The sequence below is a fragment of the Tympanuchus pallidicinctus genome, unplaced genomic scaffold, assembly GCF_026119805.1.
Source record: "Tympanuchus pallidicinctus isolate F22 unplaced genomic scaffold, pur_lepc_1.0 scaffold26, whole genome shotgun sequence".
Taxonomy (NCBI): Eukaryota; Metazoa; Chordata; class Aves; order Galliformes; family Phasianidae; genus Tympanuchus; species Tympanuchus pallidicinctus.
Window position 1 is genome coordinate 2,838,434 of NW_026294743.1, and position 18,162 is coordinate 2,856,595.

The 18,162-nt window shown below is 43.2% G+C and overlaps 1 protein-coding gene across 5 annotated transcripts in view; it reads right to left on the reverse strand.

Moving 5' to 3' along the window:
• Window positions 1–18,162, reverse strand: part of SMAD1 (SMAD family member 1) — a 105,433-nt gene that overhangs the window by 10,214 nt on the left and 77,057 nt on the right. For all 5 annotated transcript variants that reach the window (XM_052690120.1, XM_052690118.1, XM_052690121.1 and 2 more), the window contains 3 exons: window positions 15,875–16,500; window positions 3,160–3,417; window positions 527–643 (listed from right to left, as the gene is read on the reverse strand). In XM_052690120.1, coding sequence (XP_052546080.1) covers window positions 527–643; window positions 3,160–3,417; window positions 15,875–16,274 — 775 coding nt within the window. In that variant the 5' untranslated portion in view covers window positions 16,275–16,500. The remainder of the gene's footprint in view (window positions 1–526; window positions 644–3,159; window positions 3,418–15,874; window positions 16,501–18,162) is intronic.

Sequence of the window (18,162 nt, forward strand, 5' to 3'; positions counted from 1 at the left end):
GAGAGCTCCAGTCCAACCATCCACTTACTCCCAGTACTGCCCACTGAACCACATCCCAAAGTACCACATCCACCCTTTCCTTAAACATCTCCAGGGACGGTGACAATAAACCAATGTATAAGAGATAAGGAGAATCCTTTCCCTGCACGTGTACCATTTCAGAATTGAATGCAAAAATTCAATTCTGAATAATTGTCTTCTCTGGGACTAACAGAATTTCCACACATAAACATATAAAATGATCTTGACCATGATGTGATTGGGCATCAGAAAGTAATAAAGTCCATGTTTTTTTAAACAAGAGCATTCTGGTCCTAAATAACTACGTACTTTAAAAGTAAAAACTCTCTCTCTAGATTTATTGTTTCATGCCTTACAGCAACAGGGAAGAGAAATGACATGTTTTTTTCTTTTCTACATATAAAGATGTCCACAAACAATACGCATCCAATATTGAAGTAACCAAACAATTCTGAATATGCACTGTTAAGAAGCGAAGCAGAAGATGAGAAGGAAATGTTTTTACCTCCTCTGTGTATGTCAGGGTGGATTCCAGGTGCCATCATGTTGGTATCCATTGGCTGGGAGGTATCGTGTGTCATCTGATCTTCCGGAGGCAGGTAAGCAGGAGGAGGAGTATCAGCTAAATACAGAAGAGATAGATGACCCTTTCTTCTCTTTAAAGTATATACATATTCACATAAACAGCATTTGTCTGGAAATGCTTCCAGTCTGACTCAGCTATAAATTTCCACTCATCAGAAATCAGAGAAAGCAATCATGGACCTTGATTCAGGAAAGCAAAGAAAATTACCATGCGTATCAAGCACAAGCACAATAGAAACAAGTTCCTTCCCCCCATCAAACCAGTAAAGAAAACTTAGCTACACTGCCTGTCCACGACTTTGGCAGGTAGAAAATTACACAAACAGCACATAGAGAGCTCTTAGGAAAAGGTCTGAAGTACATACTGAATGTTGTACACGTGAACAGAATTCGGAGCAGAAAGCTTTTAGCTTCAGCTTTTCTGCTTGATTGATTGCTTCAGTGAAGCATGCAGACACTCCTGATAGATCCACAACTCTGTCACTACAACTAGAGAGTACTAGCTCCATCTCCCTAGATAGGAAAAAGTAGAAAGTACTGATCAACCCCAGTTCTGCAGAAGTAACTTTCGGGTTTGGAATTTATTTGCTGCCATCTCCTACTGGCTGCACTGGCCAGCTCAGCACTGAACCACTAGCACAAAAACCATCCTAAGCACTGCGACCGTACTCACTCACTGTCACCATGCTGTTTGAAGCACCCTAGGCAGGTGCTTGCACTGCTCTCCTGCTGCCTGCTTTGCTTCCTAAACAGCTCCCCAGCAGCTGCAAGAAGCTGCCAAAGGCACCGCTTTCCAGGAAAGCAGAAGGCTCGCTTCGTCACAGCAATCACAGAGGCGCATGCACAAGAGAAACCCTTGCCCAAAGCCTACAAGCTTTTACTGCAAAAGCTGAGGTTAGATTGCCTCTCGTGAGCACTGCTGCTGCTCATCCCACATTTACCGCCATCACTGGCTGCCAGCCACCACAGTAAGGAATCACGGGTGCCTCCAAAAACCTGAAAACCAAATTCACACCAGGAAAAGGCAAGAAAACCATACCACTGATTTCCAAGCTGAGATTTTTATGTCTAAAGCTAGCTGGTACATTGCTAATTCCCTTCCTTTTTGGAGGAGCAAGCAGCAGGAAAAGAAAAACAACAACAAGACTGCTTTAAAGCTTAGCAGTCTGCAGTGGAGTTCAAAAGCTTTTTGTTATAATAAAACTTGGGCATTCATGTGCATGGAAGCACAATGTTGGAGATGCACAGATACGAAAATCAGCGAGTTTCTAGAAAGTTTTCGAGATTTTTGGACATCTGTCTTGATCTTTTTATTATATATATTTTTTTTTTTTTATATTTCCAATAGTCAGCCTCCTCTTTCCCTAACAGAGTAAGATGGACAGCTGTGCAGAACTAAACATGATGGACATCAGCATCGCATCTTTCCTCTCAATCAGTTTCTTCACTGCAGCCCATGATTTGTCTTTATGGGTATGCAGACAGAACAGACCTCTCAAGATCAAGCAAGCTTCCACAAGACGATGTTCAGGAAGGCCTTCCTGCTAGAGAAGCCTTTGGAAGAGACCCAACCACATTGGTCATATTTAAAACAAAACAGAATGCAGAAATAAGACAGCTGTTTCTGCTGCAACTTTTCACATTTAAAAAACAAACAACCAAAAAAAAAAAAAACCAACCACCAAATACATCCACTCTTTCTCCTTCCCTCCTGTCTCTGCAAGTTTAGTCATCTTCACACAACTATCAGCACTAGAAATCTAAGTGTTAATTTCACATAGCGGAAAGCACATTTTCACAAGCCCGTTGGCTTTTGTTTACACATGCTCTCCTACAGCCCCCCCCAAAAACACATAAACAGAACATCCATGGACTCTGTACAGACGCTTTACTCCTAACATTTAGGTCAAGAGATCCCTCATAAGCAGCTTCCGCAGTATCTTAACATCCCTGTACGGAAATACAATAACGACAGCTTCACAGAATTTTCTGCAAACAGCTCAGCAAAAAAAGGTTGCTAATTATTTGAATTTACGTATTGAGAATTCTCAAGATTTATTTTCAGAGCCTCCCATGTTTTTCAGTTGATATATATTTGGTTTTTGAAATTACATCACTACGTGAAGAAACTTTATCAAGTAGCAGCAGCATGATACCGTGGACAAACATCCTTCTGTAGAACTATAGCTCTGTGCTGAATTTATGATTATCTCTCTCCTAAGCAAGACTGATCCATAGCATTACTCTCCCTGTGCATTAAGTTCTACACTCTATGCAATACGCTGTCAAACCATCTCCCAAGAATATTCATGACATGGAATCCTTTCCTCTGTCCCAGAAGATTTCACCTGTAACATTTGAACTGTGTTCAAGAGGAAACAAATTCACAGCCTCAATAATATTACAAGAGACCAACCAAGTCTTCATTACCTAAAGTTTACTCCTGAACACAAGCATTGGCTGACAATAAAGTATTACTAAGCAAAAATACAAAGATATTTGTTATGTTCAACCACATTTTCACTTTACGCAAGTCACAGAAGTCGACCATACCTGGCATCTGAAAAGGGCTTCCTGGGTCTGAGCTGGCTGGAGAATGTGGGTAGGTGCTACTGCTGCTTCCAGGCGAGTTTGGATAGCTGCTGTTTGGCGAATGGGGAAACGGGTGACTGTTGGGCTGCTGAAAAGAGTCCGGGAAAGTAGCGTTGTGTGGCATGTGGGGCTCATTTTGTCCCAAGTTGCGGAACTGAGCCAAGAGGCTGTGCTGAGGGTTGTACTCACTGTGCCGTGGAACCAGCACTGGAGGTAGAACTGCAAAGGGAGAAAGCAGGACAAAGCAACGGCATTAGAGACTCAGTACAGAAAAACGAGGCCATACCTGGAAAAAACATTCTTCATCGCATAAGGCATAATTCACATCTGCCTTAAAAACAAGGTAGTCGAATCCAGGAACACGTTTCAGCAAGAACTCTTTTCCTTTCATCCAAGTTACTGCATAGCTTGAATTTACAGCGACCGCGCTAGCTACCTGGCTCGCCAGACAAGCTCGATTTTAGAGGGCCAGGGAAGATCCAAACATAAGCAGCAATTCAGCAGTGCAGGCTTTTTTTCTGCACCAAAAAACACTGAAGTAGCCACAGCACAATCATGACAGGCACTCTGTTCTACTCTACTTGTGATCTTGCTAATCATGTAATGGCCTGTAACCTAAAACCTTGCTAGCAAGGACAGATATGTTTTTTCTGAAGAAAATACTAACATTATACAGACCTTGAACTGAGCCTGGTTCCAACAGTTGCAGTTATATTTTTAACCTAGGCTAGGTTCTTGTCTAGATTAGTACTGAAATGGTTATTAACACTAAACGTCAGTTTATAAATGCAATTTGAATAAAGTGACACAAAAATAATAAAAACAAAATAAGCAGCCACTGAATTCCAAGTAAATGCTACTACATGATCAGAGAAACACATCACATACTGCTGGCCTCCCCACACTCTCAAGGCCTCCTCAGTAGCAGGAAACAAAGGCCTCTTTAACTGGGAATATGAACATGATACCAGCTACATCAAGATAAAAGAATCAGCTCTTTTTCCAACACTTCATCTTCTATCTTTAAATGCCTCACAGCAAAGTCCAAGCTACTCAAAAGATTAAAAGCTCATCTTGTTTGAGAGATTTTGTGGGTTACGGAGGAAAGAGGAGAAGAAAGAGCCTACACAGGAGATCTATGCACAAGGAAGTGAAATAAGAAGTTACTGCCCTCCACACCTGCCTGCATCCATTCACTACCTATTTCACAGCTGCACAGCCACATGGGACCAGGCAGCCCCCTGTGAGTCTTCAAGAGAGACTGCCAAAAAGCACAAAGCATCAAAGCAAGCCAGGACGCCTCAGCCCCTCCCCGAGAGCCCTGCCCTGCACCCTGACCAGGCGGCCATGCAGGAGAAAAGCAGGAGCACAGCAGGAGCAGCTACGCAGGAGAAGCCCCCACAGGCAGGACTGTATCACTCAATTAAGGAAGGTGATTCGTACCAGTTGATTCACCATAAGGTGAATTAAGAACTGCGAGTAAAAATACAGCAAAGACCAACATCGTTCTGACAAACAGGTTCTTCCAATGCATTAAGAAACTGATTCTTCCAGCGCTTTGCTTACACTAAAGCATTCAGGTTCTTAGTGGAGTGTCCAAGGATTTAAGAAGAACCCCACTATCACTACAACTACAGACCAAGCCTAAAGCCTAGGCCCAAATTCAAATTCAAAGCAGCCAGTTTTGCTTGCCTTTTATATATTTATTTTAAAGATTTAATCTGATGTTTCATTTTCCTAGAACAGCTTCACCAAGTTTCAGTGGATCTCAAACAGTCGAGACAGATGTCATTTGTAGTGAGATTTGTTCAGGAATGACAATTTTAGCTGACACCCCTTTAAAAGGAATGCAGAAAGTTGCTAATCACAGCATTTTCTGAAACAAAGCACACCTATCTACCATTCTTTTGAAGTTCCCAATTGCAGAACACCGCAGTAGAAGATCGATCTCTCTTGGCCATACAGGCTGCCTCTTGCCTCTAATGCAACTGTTCTCACAGGCCTCATAAGCCACTGGAAAAAGCCAGGAAATAAATTAAAATAAAAAAAAAGCATTTGAGTTGGACATCATAAATCCCCTCATTCACAACACAGCAAATGTCAGGCCCACTCTGTCTGAATAGTAGGATCCCTCCAAATTAAACACTTTCTGTTAAGCCTGACAGTCCTTTTGTAGTGAGGTCAAGCAATACTTCAGCTGTCATGATCAACATCTGCTGGACTCATAAATTACAAGCGGAAAAAAAAGTAACAATGAGATCATGTGTTAAAAAGTATTTTCCCTTTCCTGTCTTTATGGTTCTTCCTTACTTTGGGAGCATTAAAAACACATCTTTCCTATCTCTTCCTTTCCTGCAGATGAAGGTCAAACCATTAACTTTTCTAAAGTTAATTTGTGCAGAAAGTACATCACTTACCTTTCCCATCCGCAGTCTCACATTAAACAATGACATGCATGACATCACAGGAAACCATACAATTTATAGCACTTACAAGCTGGACAGCAGGATATTTTCTGTAGGTTTTCTGTAATTAAAATATAGCAGTGCCAATTTTGCCAAGGTACACATGCACGTTCTCAAAGTTCAGAAGGACTCAAGACAAGAAAGCATCTCCTCTTCCCAACCATCCCTACACCTGTGCTTCCACTACTCCTTCAACCTAAAATACTTAAATGCCAAAGTCTTTAAAATACACACAGGAAAGTGAGGATGGCAGGAAGAAAACGACCAGTACTCATACTGCCTAAACAGCCTCAAAAACATCACCGCAGAATATACTTGAATGCTGCCTCTAATTCACATTCTCCTGCATACAAAATTTAGAGCAGGAGTAAAAGCCCCGAAGGCCACATCAAGTGGGACTGAGCCTACAGCACTGCAATGATTCCGACCCTGAGACAACCACTCCCTGCCATAACCTGATCTCTCTGAGGCACAAGGGTTTTTGGCAGCCTCGACGCTCTCGCTGGAGTCACTGAGGAGTTCATCTGAACACCGTCCTCTCGTGAGCAAAGCCATGAGTGGGACTGGGCAGTTCATGAGCAGGAATGGGTGCCAGGAATTCAGTGTGTGAAGGGGGTTACATACCGTTCTTGTTCCCCTCACCCCACTCTAAGGCAGTGAGCTCCTGGTCAGGTTGCAGCCCTCGGCCATATGGAATAACAAACTACCAGGGCTCAGTACAGCAGAGGAGGAGGCTGATCTCTGCAGCAGCTGCCAACTTCAGGAAGAGGTATAATTGAAGAGGAGAAAGCATGAGAGAGTTATTCTGTGCTAAGCCAGCACACCTGTTGCTACAAAATAATGAACGAGGGCACATCTTTGTCATGGGGATCTCTGCAGGACACCACTGCAGTGAGAATCTCTATTTTGCTGCCTTTGGTGGAAAACAGTTGCAAAAGTATGAAAAATACATATATTTTAAATCATCACTAATTCTATTCACGGATGCACATACTTAAAGGAAACACTAAATACACTGCTATCTTAAAAAGCTACTGAAACAAGCACATCAAACAGCATCTCACAAAATCTGTAAATTCAACCCCAGAAAAACGGTTAAAACCAGGTAATGGAGTAGAACTGCAAGTCAGACAGCTCGATTTCTATACTTTCTCAAACACCGGATTAAAAGGTTTTAAGGGTTAAGCTGTGTCTAAATCTTGCTGCAGAAGTGCACCTGAATGCCAGTGATGAAACATGCCTGCTACTAGTAGCACTGCTGCTAAAGGCTGAGGAGGAAGGTAAACCCCCTCGCAGTCAAGCTGGGTATGTTTGCAGAACTGTAGCAAAGAAGAGATCCTATATCTGTCAACGAAGTAAGACAGCCTGGGAATTAGGTAGCTTGTTTTTAACATGCAAATTGCATTCCGAGTTTGCCTGCACCAAACAAGCGGAGCTGTATTAAAGAAATTACAGCTAAAGGGCAATTTCACCCACAGGGCTATTTCATCTGAGAGCCAAGAACGTCAAAAACACAGAATATAGACCAAAGACAACTGGGCTGTTCAGATCAATGTGCCAACCAACCACACCAAGAAAGAAATGCTTTTATGAAAATGCTACAGCGGCCTTTGAAGAAAGCTACTGATCTCTGCTCTTTGTATCTCAAGTCTTCAGAAAACTAACAGGTGTGCTGAGCTCAACATTTTCTTGGTTTTCCTTTTTGTTCTAATTTCACATTCCAGAGATAATGGTTTCAGCAAAGACAGAAAGTCACTGATTTATGATTGCAACTTACTTTTTAAAGCCGCTCTGTAAAAAGAAAAAAAAAAAAAAAAAAAAAAAAAGAAGAAAAAACCCTACTCCAGAGCAAAGAACACACTGCGCATTCCAAGTACCTTATTTTTTATCCAGATGAATTCTGCTTGCCTGACACAAGCCCAGATGATAGCTAGTTTCCCTCACGGGCTTGTTACATGAAGATCTGGGCAAGGATTTCTTTTTTCATGTCTGGAAATTCCAAGAACAAATAATGGAATATTCCAAGCAGCCACACATAAGCAAGCAGGCTCTGATCACCCTTTCCAAGGTAAATTCCACTATTTCTGCTAGCTTTACCAAATAAATAAGTAAAAGATGAGCAATTGCTTCTTCACTTTTAACCACCCTGCCCTTAAAAATCATGACAACTTGGTGGATACATGTTATGTAGAAGTGTTTGTGCAGCCTTACATGAAAACAGGGCCTTCAGCCCTTATAAAGGCCTCAAGGCACTATAATTAGACTGTGTACTTAAATTTGCAAGCATCATACGGCTTTATTTTCATATGAATTTATGCAAAGTCACTCATGTTTCATGGGGAAAATAAAACTGCATGCCGAGAAGGAAGGAAATCCTCACACAGCAGCTGGCACTATCTGGGGATGGACATGAATACACAAGGCTCACTCAATGCTCTGGATGCGTCCTCCTGTAAAGACGAAGTGGCGAAGGAAAAAGTCAGAGAACAAAAGAAGAAACACCGAGCCAGCGCGCACACACACACACTAAATCCTAAAGCACAGCAGCAATGTTAAACTAACAAATTTCAATGCTTCTAAAGACTTCTGCCTCAGTGTCTGCCTTTGAGGCCAGTGTAGCTGGAGCAGGCTGTGACATCCCAGCACGTAACCAGTCCCATGGTGGGAACAGAGCAGGTACCAGCACACACCGAGCTCAGCGCTTACCTCTGCTTGCTGTCTCCAGCATTAACAAGTCACTGAGGCTCTCTGACTGACATGTCTTGCCAAGGTCTTGCTTGTAAACAATAAAACACCAAACAGAAACAGAAGTTCTCATGTCATTAGGTCGTCTTGTGCTGCCTCAAACAACACCTGGCAAAATTGAATTTTTTTTGACCAGAGGACAAGTTCTCACATAGAAAGACACTTAAATGCCTACACTTAGGATCAAGTTTACTCTTGGTTAAAAATAATTACTGTTGTGGCAAATGCAATTCCCCAAGGATCTCGCTACTTTCTGTTGTTACAATACCTCCTGGCTGAAGCAGACAGTGCTACAGGCTGCAGAGCACAGCAGCAGAACTGCCAGCCTTTCGAGCAGTTGCTCCAAACCTACTTTCTAGTAGCTGCAAAGGAAAAGGCTCAACAATAGCTGTCCAGCAGTCTGTGTTGGGTGACAGACAGACAAACATTCCAGACTTTCTCTTCCGGGAGAAAGCTGTGAACTTTCTCAACCCTTTGTCTTATTTTGCAGTTTCTGTAGACCCCACAGCTTGCTTTGTCATCTTACATAGTTGCAACTCAAGTCTGCATTTAAAAAACAGAAGGGAAAAAGAAAAAAAAGCACAGTTGTTGCTTCGCTGACTTTTACATCAGACATCTGGTCTAAATGCATTTGGCAAGTAACATTAGTACATTTCCTGCACTACAATATTCAGTTAACATTAGATTTTACTTGCGGATGCTCTGATAAGCTAACGTTTTGATTAAACTGACATTTGTCAAGGCCAATTTCAGAATTTAGTACTAATCATATGCACATTAGTGAGGGAGTTCTTGTAAGCTGATTTGAAGGGAGAAGCACTCCTGATATAGGAGTAAGTACAGGAGAAAGTTACAGTGTGATAGCGTGCATTAAGTTAGACATTTACATAGTCCAGAGTTCAAATTACCTGTATGAAAACCATAATCACCATCCTACTGAATAGGTTCAAGTATGAAGTCTGCTCTCCTAAGTCTGAAGAAACATCTGCATCTCATTAATTAAAAACATTAAGAAACAAACTAACATCCTTCTTGACAATTTCTGTACCTTTAACACAGCTTCCCTTCCCAAGGAAAAATAAGTTTGGGCCATCCCCCTCTCTTCTGTCTCCCTGCTTCGGTTCTGGTGGGGAATTCTAAAAGTGAATTCAGCAAAACTGAAATGAGGAAAGTTTCACACTCCTTGCCAAACGAACTGACAGTTGTTTACTATTTTGGGGGAACTATCTTATAATTGTACCCACCTGTTGTAACATGCTATTTTTAAAGTTATGCCCAACAGCAGGGTTATGCAGCAATAAGGCAAAACTTCCCAGCAACGCCATCCTCTCCTCACACACCCCTGAGCCTCCAGAGATGCACAAACGCTGCTATGTGAATAAAGGGGGAATTTTTGTAAACTGGTTCTGTAAATTAGTTTTGTAAACCGGATCTCCTTTTTCTCTATTTCAAATCAGCTGCTGACCTGTTCCTCTAGTATTTCCCCCCTCCCCCCCAACTCCTCTCTTTTCCTCCTCCTGCTGCACGCGCATTCTCCTTCTCCGGTCTCCCCCCCTTACACTCCCCACACAAGGCTCCTCTCCGTGCTCCCTGCATCCCCTCTTATCCAGCACCACCCTCCAGAAGGCCAGGCAGTGGGGGAGTGCTGCACACAGCTGGTCCCCAGCTCCCCTGAGCCCTGACCATCAAAGCTTCTCCATCTGGCCGGAAAGCAGCCGGAGGCTCTCCTGCCGCCTCCGGTCCCTTCCAGGTGCTGGGGCCATGCAGGCCCTGGGAACCCTGGAAGCCCAGGCAAGCTGGCAGTCCCACTGGGAACTGCTGCTCCCCCCCATTTTCCATCCTGCTTCCCTATTTGACCCTGGAGGAATTATAGCTTCTGCCCATTTGATGATGCCTGCGCAAGCAGCCAGAGCCACAAGCAGCAAGCACACTGTATTTGAACTCTGCTGCTTATCTGAAGCCTAAGCGCTCTTTGTGGTGATGTAACAGGTACCAGCTTGGGTACCATAGCTTCATACACAGCAATCCTAGCCTAGGTGGGGACCAGGGAACGAGACTGGGCTTGGCTAATGGGCCCGCTTCTTTTTTTGGTACAGTACCGATATGGAGAAAGAGCACACACGAGCAAACATAAGCCAGCACAAGCTACACAATCACACAACCAAATATATGTATGATTTCACAAAGTATTAGAAAGATCCCTTAAACATTTTTTCTTCTGCTGAGTACCAGAGCAGCAACACTTGTCTGTGGAGCATCCAATTCCAGGGTTGCACAAATCTCAACCTGCCTTACCCAGGATTTCCACCATTTTGAGTTTCCTTCTGCACCTCAGGTGCACACAATCAGGTGTGCGGCCTGACAGATACATTCAGAGCGAAGAACAGAGAAGACCAAAGACAAGTATGAAAGCAATCAGGTTAAAGTCACAGGCTGGAAGCACAAACAGCACAACACAGCTACTGCTCTTCACAAAGCCCAGGGACAGACTCCGTCTGCTCTCCTGGCATAAAGCACCTCTATATTTACATTAAACATTTCTTGCTGCTGAAGACAAGCTTAGTGAGGTAGACATCTACTTTAAATTCATGGTTATACTGGAAAGGAACATGATGCTTAGACAAAATTAAAAATTCAGCCATTCTGACAACGCTTTCATCCACGTCACAAATAAGCATCCACTGCTTGTTCTGCAATTTAGGCAGAATACAGGCATGCGAGCAGAAGAGTTCATCGGTTGATGAACACAACGAGAATCTCTGAAGCACATCAGCTGGTTCTGACAGAGCAGTTTTAGTGCTCCTCTGCACTGTTTGGTTCAAGAATAGTGCAGCATTAGTCATCACCTCCAGAAATGAATACCAAAACATAACTACATTTCCCAAGCCAGGCTTAAGCTTTCTAAGATCTGTGCAAAGCAGGCTTCTTCTGAGCCTGAGCCCCAAATACACCAGCACATTCTAGCACACCACTGTCAGAAGATACCACACAGCTGTGAGCTTGTATACACCCTACATAAAATACTCTGCACCATCGGCTTCCACACACCAAGCTAAAGGAAAAGTTAACAACTCTCTTGCTTCCTTTGCAAAATATTATAAACTCTCTTTAATCTAGTAGGCTGACAAGCAGCAGGGGCCAGCTAACACAATTCTGCAGCAGATGGAACCCATGGCTGGTACCCATCAGTTCTATGGGAATATGAAACACACAGTTCCTTCCTTCCTTCTGTTCAGCTAAGAAAAGGAACTGAACCACCCCTCCTCCTTTTTTTTCTTTTGAAAAGCAGTGTCAACATAAGCACCTCTTCATCCTCCCTGTTTCCCTATCCCATCCCTGTTTTGCTATTAGAGCAAACTAGATCCAGGCTTTTTAATTTCTCCAAATTCCGAGTCATATCTTTCACCTGATTCCATTGGCATAACCAAAGAGAGAGGCAAGAAACAGAGGGTGCAACTTCGTGAAACAAAAACTACAGACTAAAAGGAGGAAAGAAAGAAGCATCTCAAGAAAGACTTTGGGATGCCATTTCATGTGTTCTCCAGCAAAACCAGAAAGGTCATTTGTGGCATTTTCAAACACAGTTGAAGAACAACACATTTGCTTTTTCCTCTCCCAGTGTTTACACCCAATCTTGGGTCTCAGTCATACTTAAAGAGTCCCAGAGCGCACAGAAGCCTCATCTCCAAGTATCTCTAAGCCAAAAGCTAAAACTGAGGAGAAAAAGCAGATTGAGCCACACAAGCACACCAATTCAGCTGACTGCACCAGCTTTTAAAAGGCATCATATCGAGACCCTACCCTCCTTAATTAAAAGCTTTGCTTCGCCTTGCCAAGGGAAAAAATTTCACACCTAGTAACTACAGCCATTTCTGCACCAGAAATAATTCTGCACCCAACAGACCTATGAAACAGCACCAGCAAGCTACTGTAACACACCTCCAGACAATATTTCATCCTGGCACCAGAGAATGTGTTCCTGTTCTCAGCAACAAAACAGCCTCCACTTAGCCTGCGTGTTTCACACCACCTCTGCTCCCACCCACGGGCCAGATGCGAGGCCCTGTGGGTACATGGGTGTTCCTCTATCCCCTGGATGACCCTGATCAGTCCATGAGATAAGGAAGCAGTGGGATGGGAACAAAACACTGCCAGGCTGCTTCAGCACAAGGCCACGGAGACAGCTGCGCTGGCACAGCCCAATGCAGGAGCTGCTTGTGGATGGCATCTCCAAACAGCAGATTTCTGTCTGGTTAGTTTTTGTGACCATATGGGTGCCAGTGCCTGCACAGAGCCTCTAAAGCAGGTTAGAAGTTACTACCGTAACTCCAAATCACACCCAAGTCTCTTGCTGGATATCAGCAGTTAGGGACACCTGGGAGACTCTGAAACTCCAGGCAGTTCTCTCCTCAGCCTCCCCAAAACTCCCCGCAACCAGTTTTTATCCAACCTCCCTAATGGAGAAAAATCTTGCTTAAATTCAAGATAGTGGTACAGACAGACAACAGCATGCCAACTGCAAAGATTTCCAAGCTCATATTTTTAAGCTGAATAGCAAGGTTGCATCCCTCTGGCACTGTGAAAACATAAAAGCATCCATGAGACTAATTTCCCAACTGAAAGCACTACAGGATTTTATCTATTTGAGGATTTACCGTTAATCCACCCTTCAGAACTTACACAAACACCAACCACGTTGGTGTCCACGTGACAACTAGCAGGAAAGTGAACAGAGCACACTGATCCCATCCCAGGCAGCACCCTACAGAGCAGCTGAGGAGGTGGGACTGTTTGAGGCAGCGCTGACCGAGCTGGCAGGCAGAGCCAGGATTTCGCAATGTACTTGTACAGCCTGCACCGAGTGCCCATCATGCACTCCCTTGAACTTCTAGCTTCGTTTAGTCAAGTACAACTCCAATCCTCCTGGCTGTGGTGATAACCTTGGAAACACGAGTCTTGATATCTGCTTGGGTACGTAGGCTCTTGGAAACAGTGACTCACGCGTGAATTTCCCCTATCCATTAAACTCCAACTGTAAGCACTTAGGAAGCAATAACAGTGTTTTGATGTCCGGGCAAAAATGGGGAAAACGGTTAGCCAAATTTGAGAGTGACTGTCAGGAACTGAAGCTGAGACTGACACTCTGGGGACAAAGAACAGGGAAGGGAAAGGAAGAGATGTTGTAAGTTATGAAGTGCACATCTCTAGGCCAAATGGCAGCTCACTTAGCACCTGTTCCCAAAAGCCACGTATTCCATATTTATCCAAGCAATATCCCTCAAAACAATGATTGATATTAATTAATTAAGTGGAAAAACCTCCTTCACAAACCCAGTCAGACACCTCAGTGAAAACTTCTGCCTTAGACCCCACTCTTGCATTTTGGAATCCACTGAAAGTTCTCCATATGCGACTGCCACATACACACAACTTTTATACCTGCAGCCTGTATCTACACCTATGCTCACTAGGCAGAAAGTAGCTCCCGTTCAGCACTCCTCTCCAGAAAATTTCAGCTGGTCAAAGCGGCACACTGATCTTCTGAAGGACAGAATACTTTCATCAGCTCTGACAAGCTGATTCCAGCCCTCATCTAAACAAGAAAGCTGCCCAGTCGTCTATGAAGCAGATGACCAGAAGTACCTAGTTTTTCCTTAAGGGCAGTGGCTGGGCAGAAGGGAAACGTTTCATTGCTACCATCTCCAAACTGGTTAAGACACTCTTAGTTTTTCCAACAGCAAACATTCCCTAACTACACAAACTCCAGAAATTTTTATCTTACCCCAGAACAACTTAACAGGAATCCCAAATTCAAGCTTACGGTTAATAACATTTTGCTGGTTCCCAATTACACGATCTATAGGATGACACAGGACCCCAAACCACTTTCCAAGTACTTAAGCTACCTAGCAGTACTCGAAACATTTTAGTTAGACATCTTTTGAAAGTTCTATTCTACCCTACCGTGTATATCTCAGTGAAGTGGCAGGATACAAATACATATGGCATAAATGATGAGCATTAGAATGTTCTCGAACTCAGTAACTGCTTCCAAGATAGAAGGGAAATGAGTCGTAACACATCACTTGGTGTTACCATGACAGCAAGAGCCTAACTGCTGCTCACTCTGACTGAACTAGATGTGCTCTGGGAATCTTACTTTTCAGTACTTTGAAACACTGAACATGTGCACCTGGTGCAGACACATGCAAACAACAAATAGCACAAACTATGTATTTTATTGTCCCATTTCTGCTTAAGATACAACCCTTAAAATCTTTTAAAACTCTTTTTTTTTTTCTTCCAGTGCAGAGGGTTCCTTTGTTAAAGCATCTGCTGCATAGAAGACATACTTAATGGGTATCACACGCATGATTTCCAAACCAATACTAACACACCAAAGGGAAATATTTGCCATCCAGATACGCACTGTGTGTTGCAAATACAAGATAAATGCAATTTCCATTAACAGGAAAATAATCTGGTAACGTCATTTCCACTGCAGTTCTTAAACAATCCATGCCACTCTGCAGAAACAGCCTCACAGTTTACAAAGTGGCTAACGCAGACAGATTTCCTAAATTTAAACCAGAAAGGCCCACTCACACCTGCAGTGCATTTCTGCAGATGTCCCTGTACAACCTCACAAGTAACTGGAGACTACTGGAGACGTGTTTAAGCGCATTTCATCTTAGTCCCTGGAAATATTCTGAAAACAAACTCACATGAGCAAATCAAGCACAGATTTACTAAAAAGGGATTTGGCCCTTGAAGAGGAGACAGAGAACAGGCTGCACTTGTTAAAGCGTGCAAGTGGGTAATGGATAAACAGACACCACTTGCAGAACAGCTAAAGGTAAAAACTTCATGTACAAAAAAAATCCACTATCAAAGCTCCAGGTTCAAAGAGTATATTCTGTAGTCTGAAAAAAAAAAAAAAAAAAACAAAAAAAAAACCAACAACAAAAACTCACAGACTTCAAAATTCCAAAGTTGTAGGAGGTCTTAAAGACAGTAGTATCTTCTGGAGGGTGAAGGAGCTGAAGAGATAGAACTGAAATAATAACAGAAAGGCCATACAGGAAAGTTTTTCACCCAGTTGCAGTTATCCCTCCTGCACCATTTCACACATACTCAACCTGCACAGTTCAGTAAAAACAGAAAAAAAATAAAATGAATTGGGGTATAGTGGCCACCAACAAAACCAGGAAGCAATAGGTCCAGCAACCTAAGGCACATACAGAGAGTATGCCACCGCACAGTGATAAAATGCACTTATAGCAAGTATTCATCCTATGAAAGGGAAAACTGCAAATCAATGCTTATAGCCAGATAGATTGCAGAGTACAAATCTGACGTGTGCAAACAGCTACTTCTGCTTACTTAAGCTGATGAGTCACTTGATTAACTGCCATACTTTGCATTGTTTAGATAAGGTGCAAAGGTACAAACAAGGAAGAACTTACCAGGACTTTCTACCCGCTTGTAGTGGTAAGGATTGATGCAAACCTCCTTCTGCTTTGAACCAAAAGGAAACTCGCAGCATTCCAGTGGTTTCAGTTCATGATGGCTTTGCAGGTCTGGCCAGCGCCACACTCTGCAGTAAATTACATGTGGCAGCCCTTTCCGGTGTGAAACCTGAAGCCGGCCATCCAAGGACCGAGGAATTGTGACACAGTTGCTGGGCTGACCAGGACAACTTAACGCTTTCTCCAGCTCCTCCATAGCACCTTTCTTCTTCTTCAGTTTTTTCACGAGCGCATCAACAGCCTTCTCTGCCCATTTTTCTTCTTCATCTCCCTGCTTCCACCCCAACAGTCTCTTCACCGCTGGGCTGGTGAAGGAAAATAAACTTGTCACGTTCATGCTGACCCCACTTGGTCACACCGGATACCACAGACCAAGCAGGGGAGACTGTCCTGTTCTTCCACCGCAGCTGCACGGCAGATTTCAATCAGTAGTCAAAAGCAGCCTGCCCAAATAATGGTGGTGCTTCTGCTGTTTCAGTCCTCCCGTCCCAGGACAGCCACGCTGACATTCCCCCCTGACAGATGCGGCCTTCTCATCGTACTAAAGCCTTCCGGCTGAGAACCTGCAGGAGAAGAGAGAAAAAGGCAAACAGATTTTATATTTTTAGTTAATCACCAACAGTTATAAACATTCCACCCCTCAAGAGCAGTATGGCCAAAGACCAACTGAACAACAACAAAACAAAAACACAAAGCGTCAGCAGTCTCAAGCAGTCTCAAAGGAACAGTCTGACAAGGACTTTTAAATAGCAGAGCTTGCTGGTGAAGCCTTTATACTCTTGCTACCAAAACAGTCCTGAATAAATGAGGGGATTGCCCTGAAAAACAGTGACACTGCATAAACAAAACAAAACAAAGTTGGAGGGAGTTAGGGAAAAGCAGGAAAGAAGTGTGAAGGTGGGGAATTTAGAAGGTAGAAGGACAACTGCCCCTCTGCTCAGCTCCCTTATCCAACCTGCTATGTAACTTCAGCAATTTTTGTGCCATGCAGCAACGGCAACCGCATTTGCCAGCTTCAAATAATGCTTCTGCTCACTGCCCAAGCGTAGCCTTGCTTAGTGTTGTGAGAAAGCGGACAGAAAAAAGAAAAATTAAGTCACAATTGTAGTCCCTCACATACTTGCCAAAAGGACAAAGTTTTAGGAACAGTTAGGAACAAAAGGACATTGCAGGAACATAGTTTCATCAAATTCAGCTTAAAACAGTCCCCTATATTTCATCTTACACTGTTAAGTGAAAAGTACACGCCTACAGCCTATCAACTTGGCAACTTCACACAGCAAAACATCCCAATAAACTCACGCAACTTGAGCAGTGCTTTTGGTTTTGGTTTCCCAGTGAAGATGGAAGCAAAATACATCAACAACACTACACTACCCAGCTCTCTGCAAGCACTACAAATTGAAAATTACTGCATGGGACCTATGCGTATCACGATCTGAGACAAACTGTTCAGCTTCACCCGAGTTACTTTGAGTGGCAAACCAAAAACAGAAAACTAGCAAGATCCATGCCCTCATTCATCTCTCCATAAGAAAGCAAAGCTCTGTCTTCCCAACCCATCAAGCAGCCCTTGCATAAACAGAATGAAAGGGAAAGACATCACGAACTTTTTTCACTGACTACATCCTGACCGCTCCCTTCACAATGCCAGCCTGATGTGCTCAAAGACATGAAGGAGAGGGAAAGAGGAAAAACTGATATAAGGGTTTCAGGTTACCACCAGTGATCTTCAAGCTGGGAGGCATGAAACAGCAATGAAGTGATGGGTGAAGGTGGGAGAACTCTGCTTGCCGAGAAGTCCTTGTTACAGGATCTTCTGTGAGCAGCAGGCTTCACATTCACTCAGGTTAGGAGCAAGCAGGAGACTCACCTGTGTCACGGGGAGCAGGGGAACAAGGAGATAAGGAGCACTAAAACAGAAACATTCAAATGAAGCATGAAGACAGACGGGAAATGTATCCCAGAAGAGATATCAACAGGTCGTAGAAGAAGAGGATATAAATGTTTTTGTTACCACCAGACAAAAATAAATAAATAAATCCATACAACTACCCATACACAGACAGGTTAGAAGGTATCAGAGCAACCATGAGCCTGAAATGCAAGTTTATAATAAAAAACAACTACAATTGAAATTGTAAATGTTGAGCCACACTTACGCTCCTAACTGTCGTACCTGTAACTTCATTGCGTACCTCTACACTTAAAGCACTTGAAGCTGA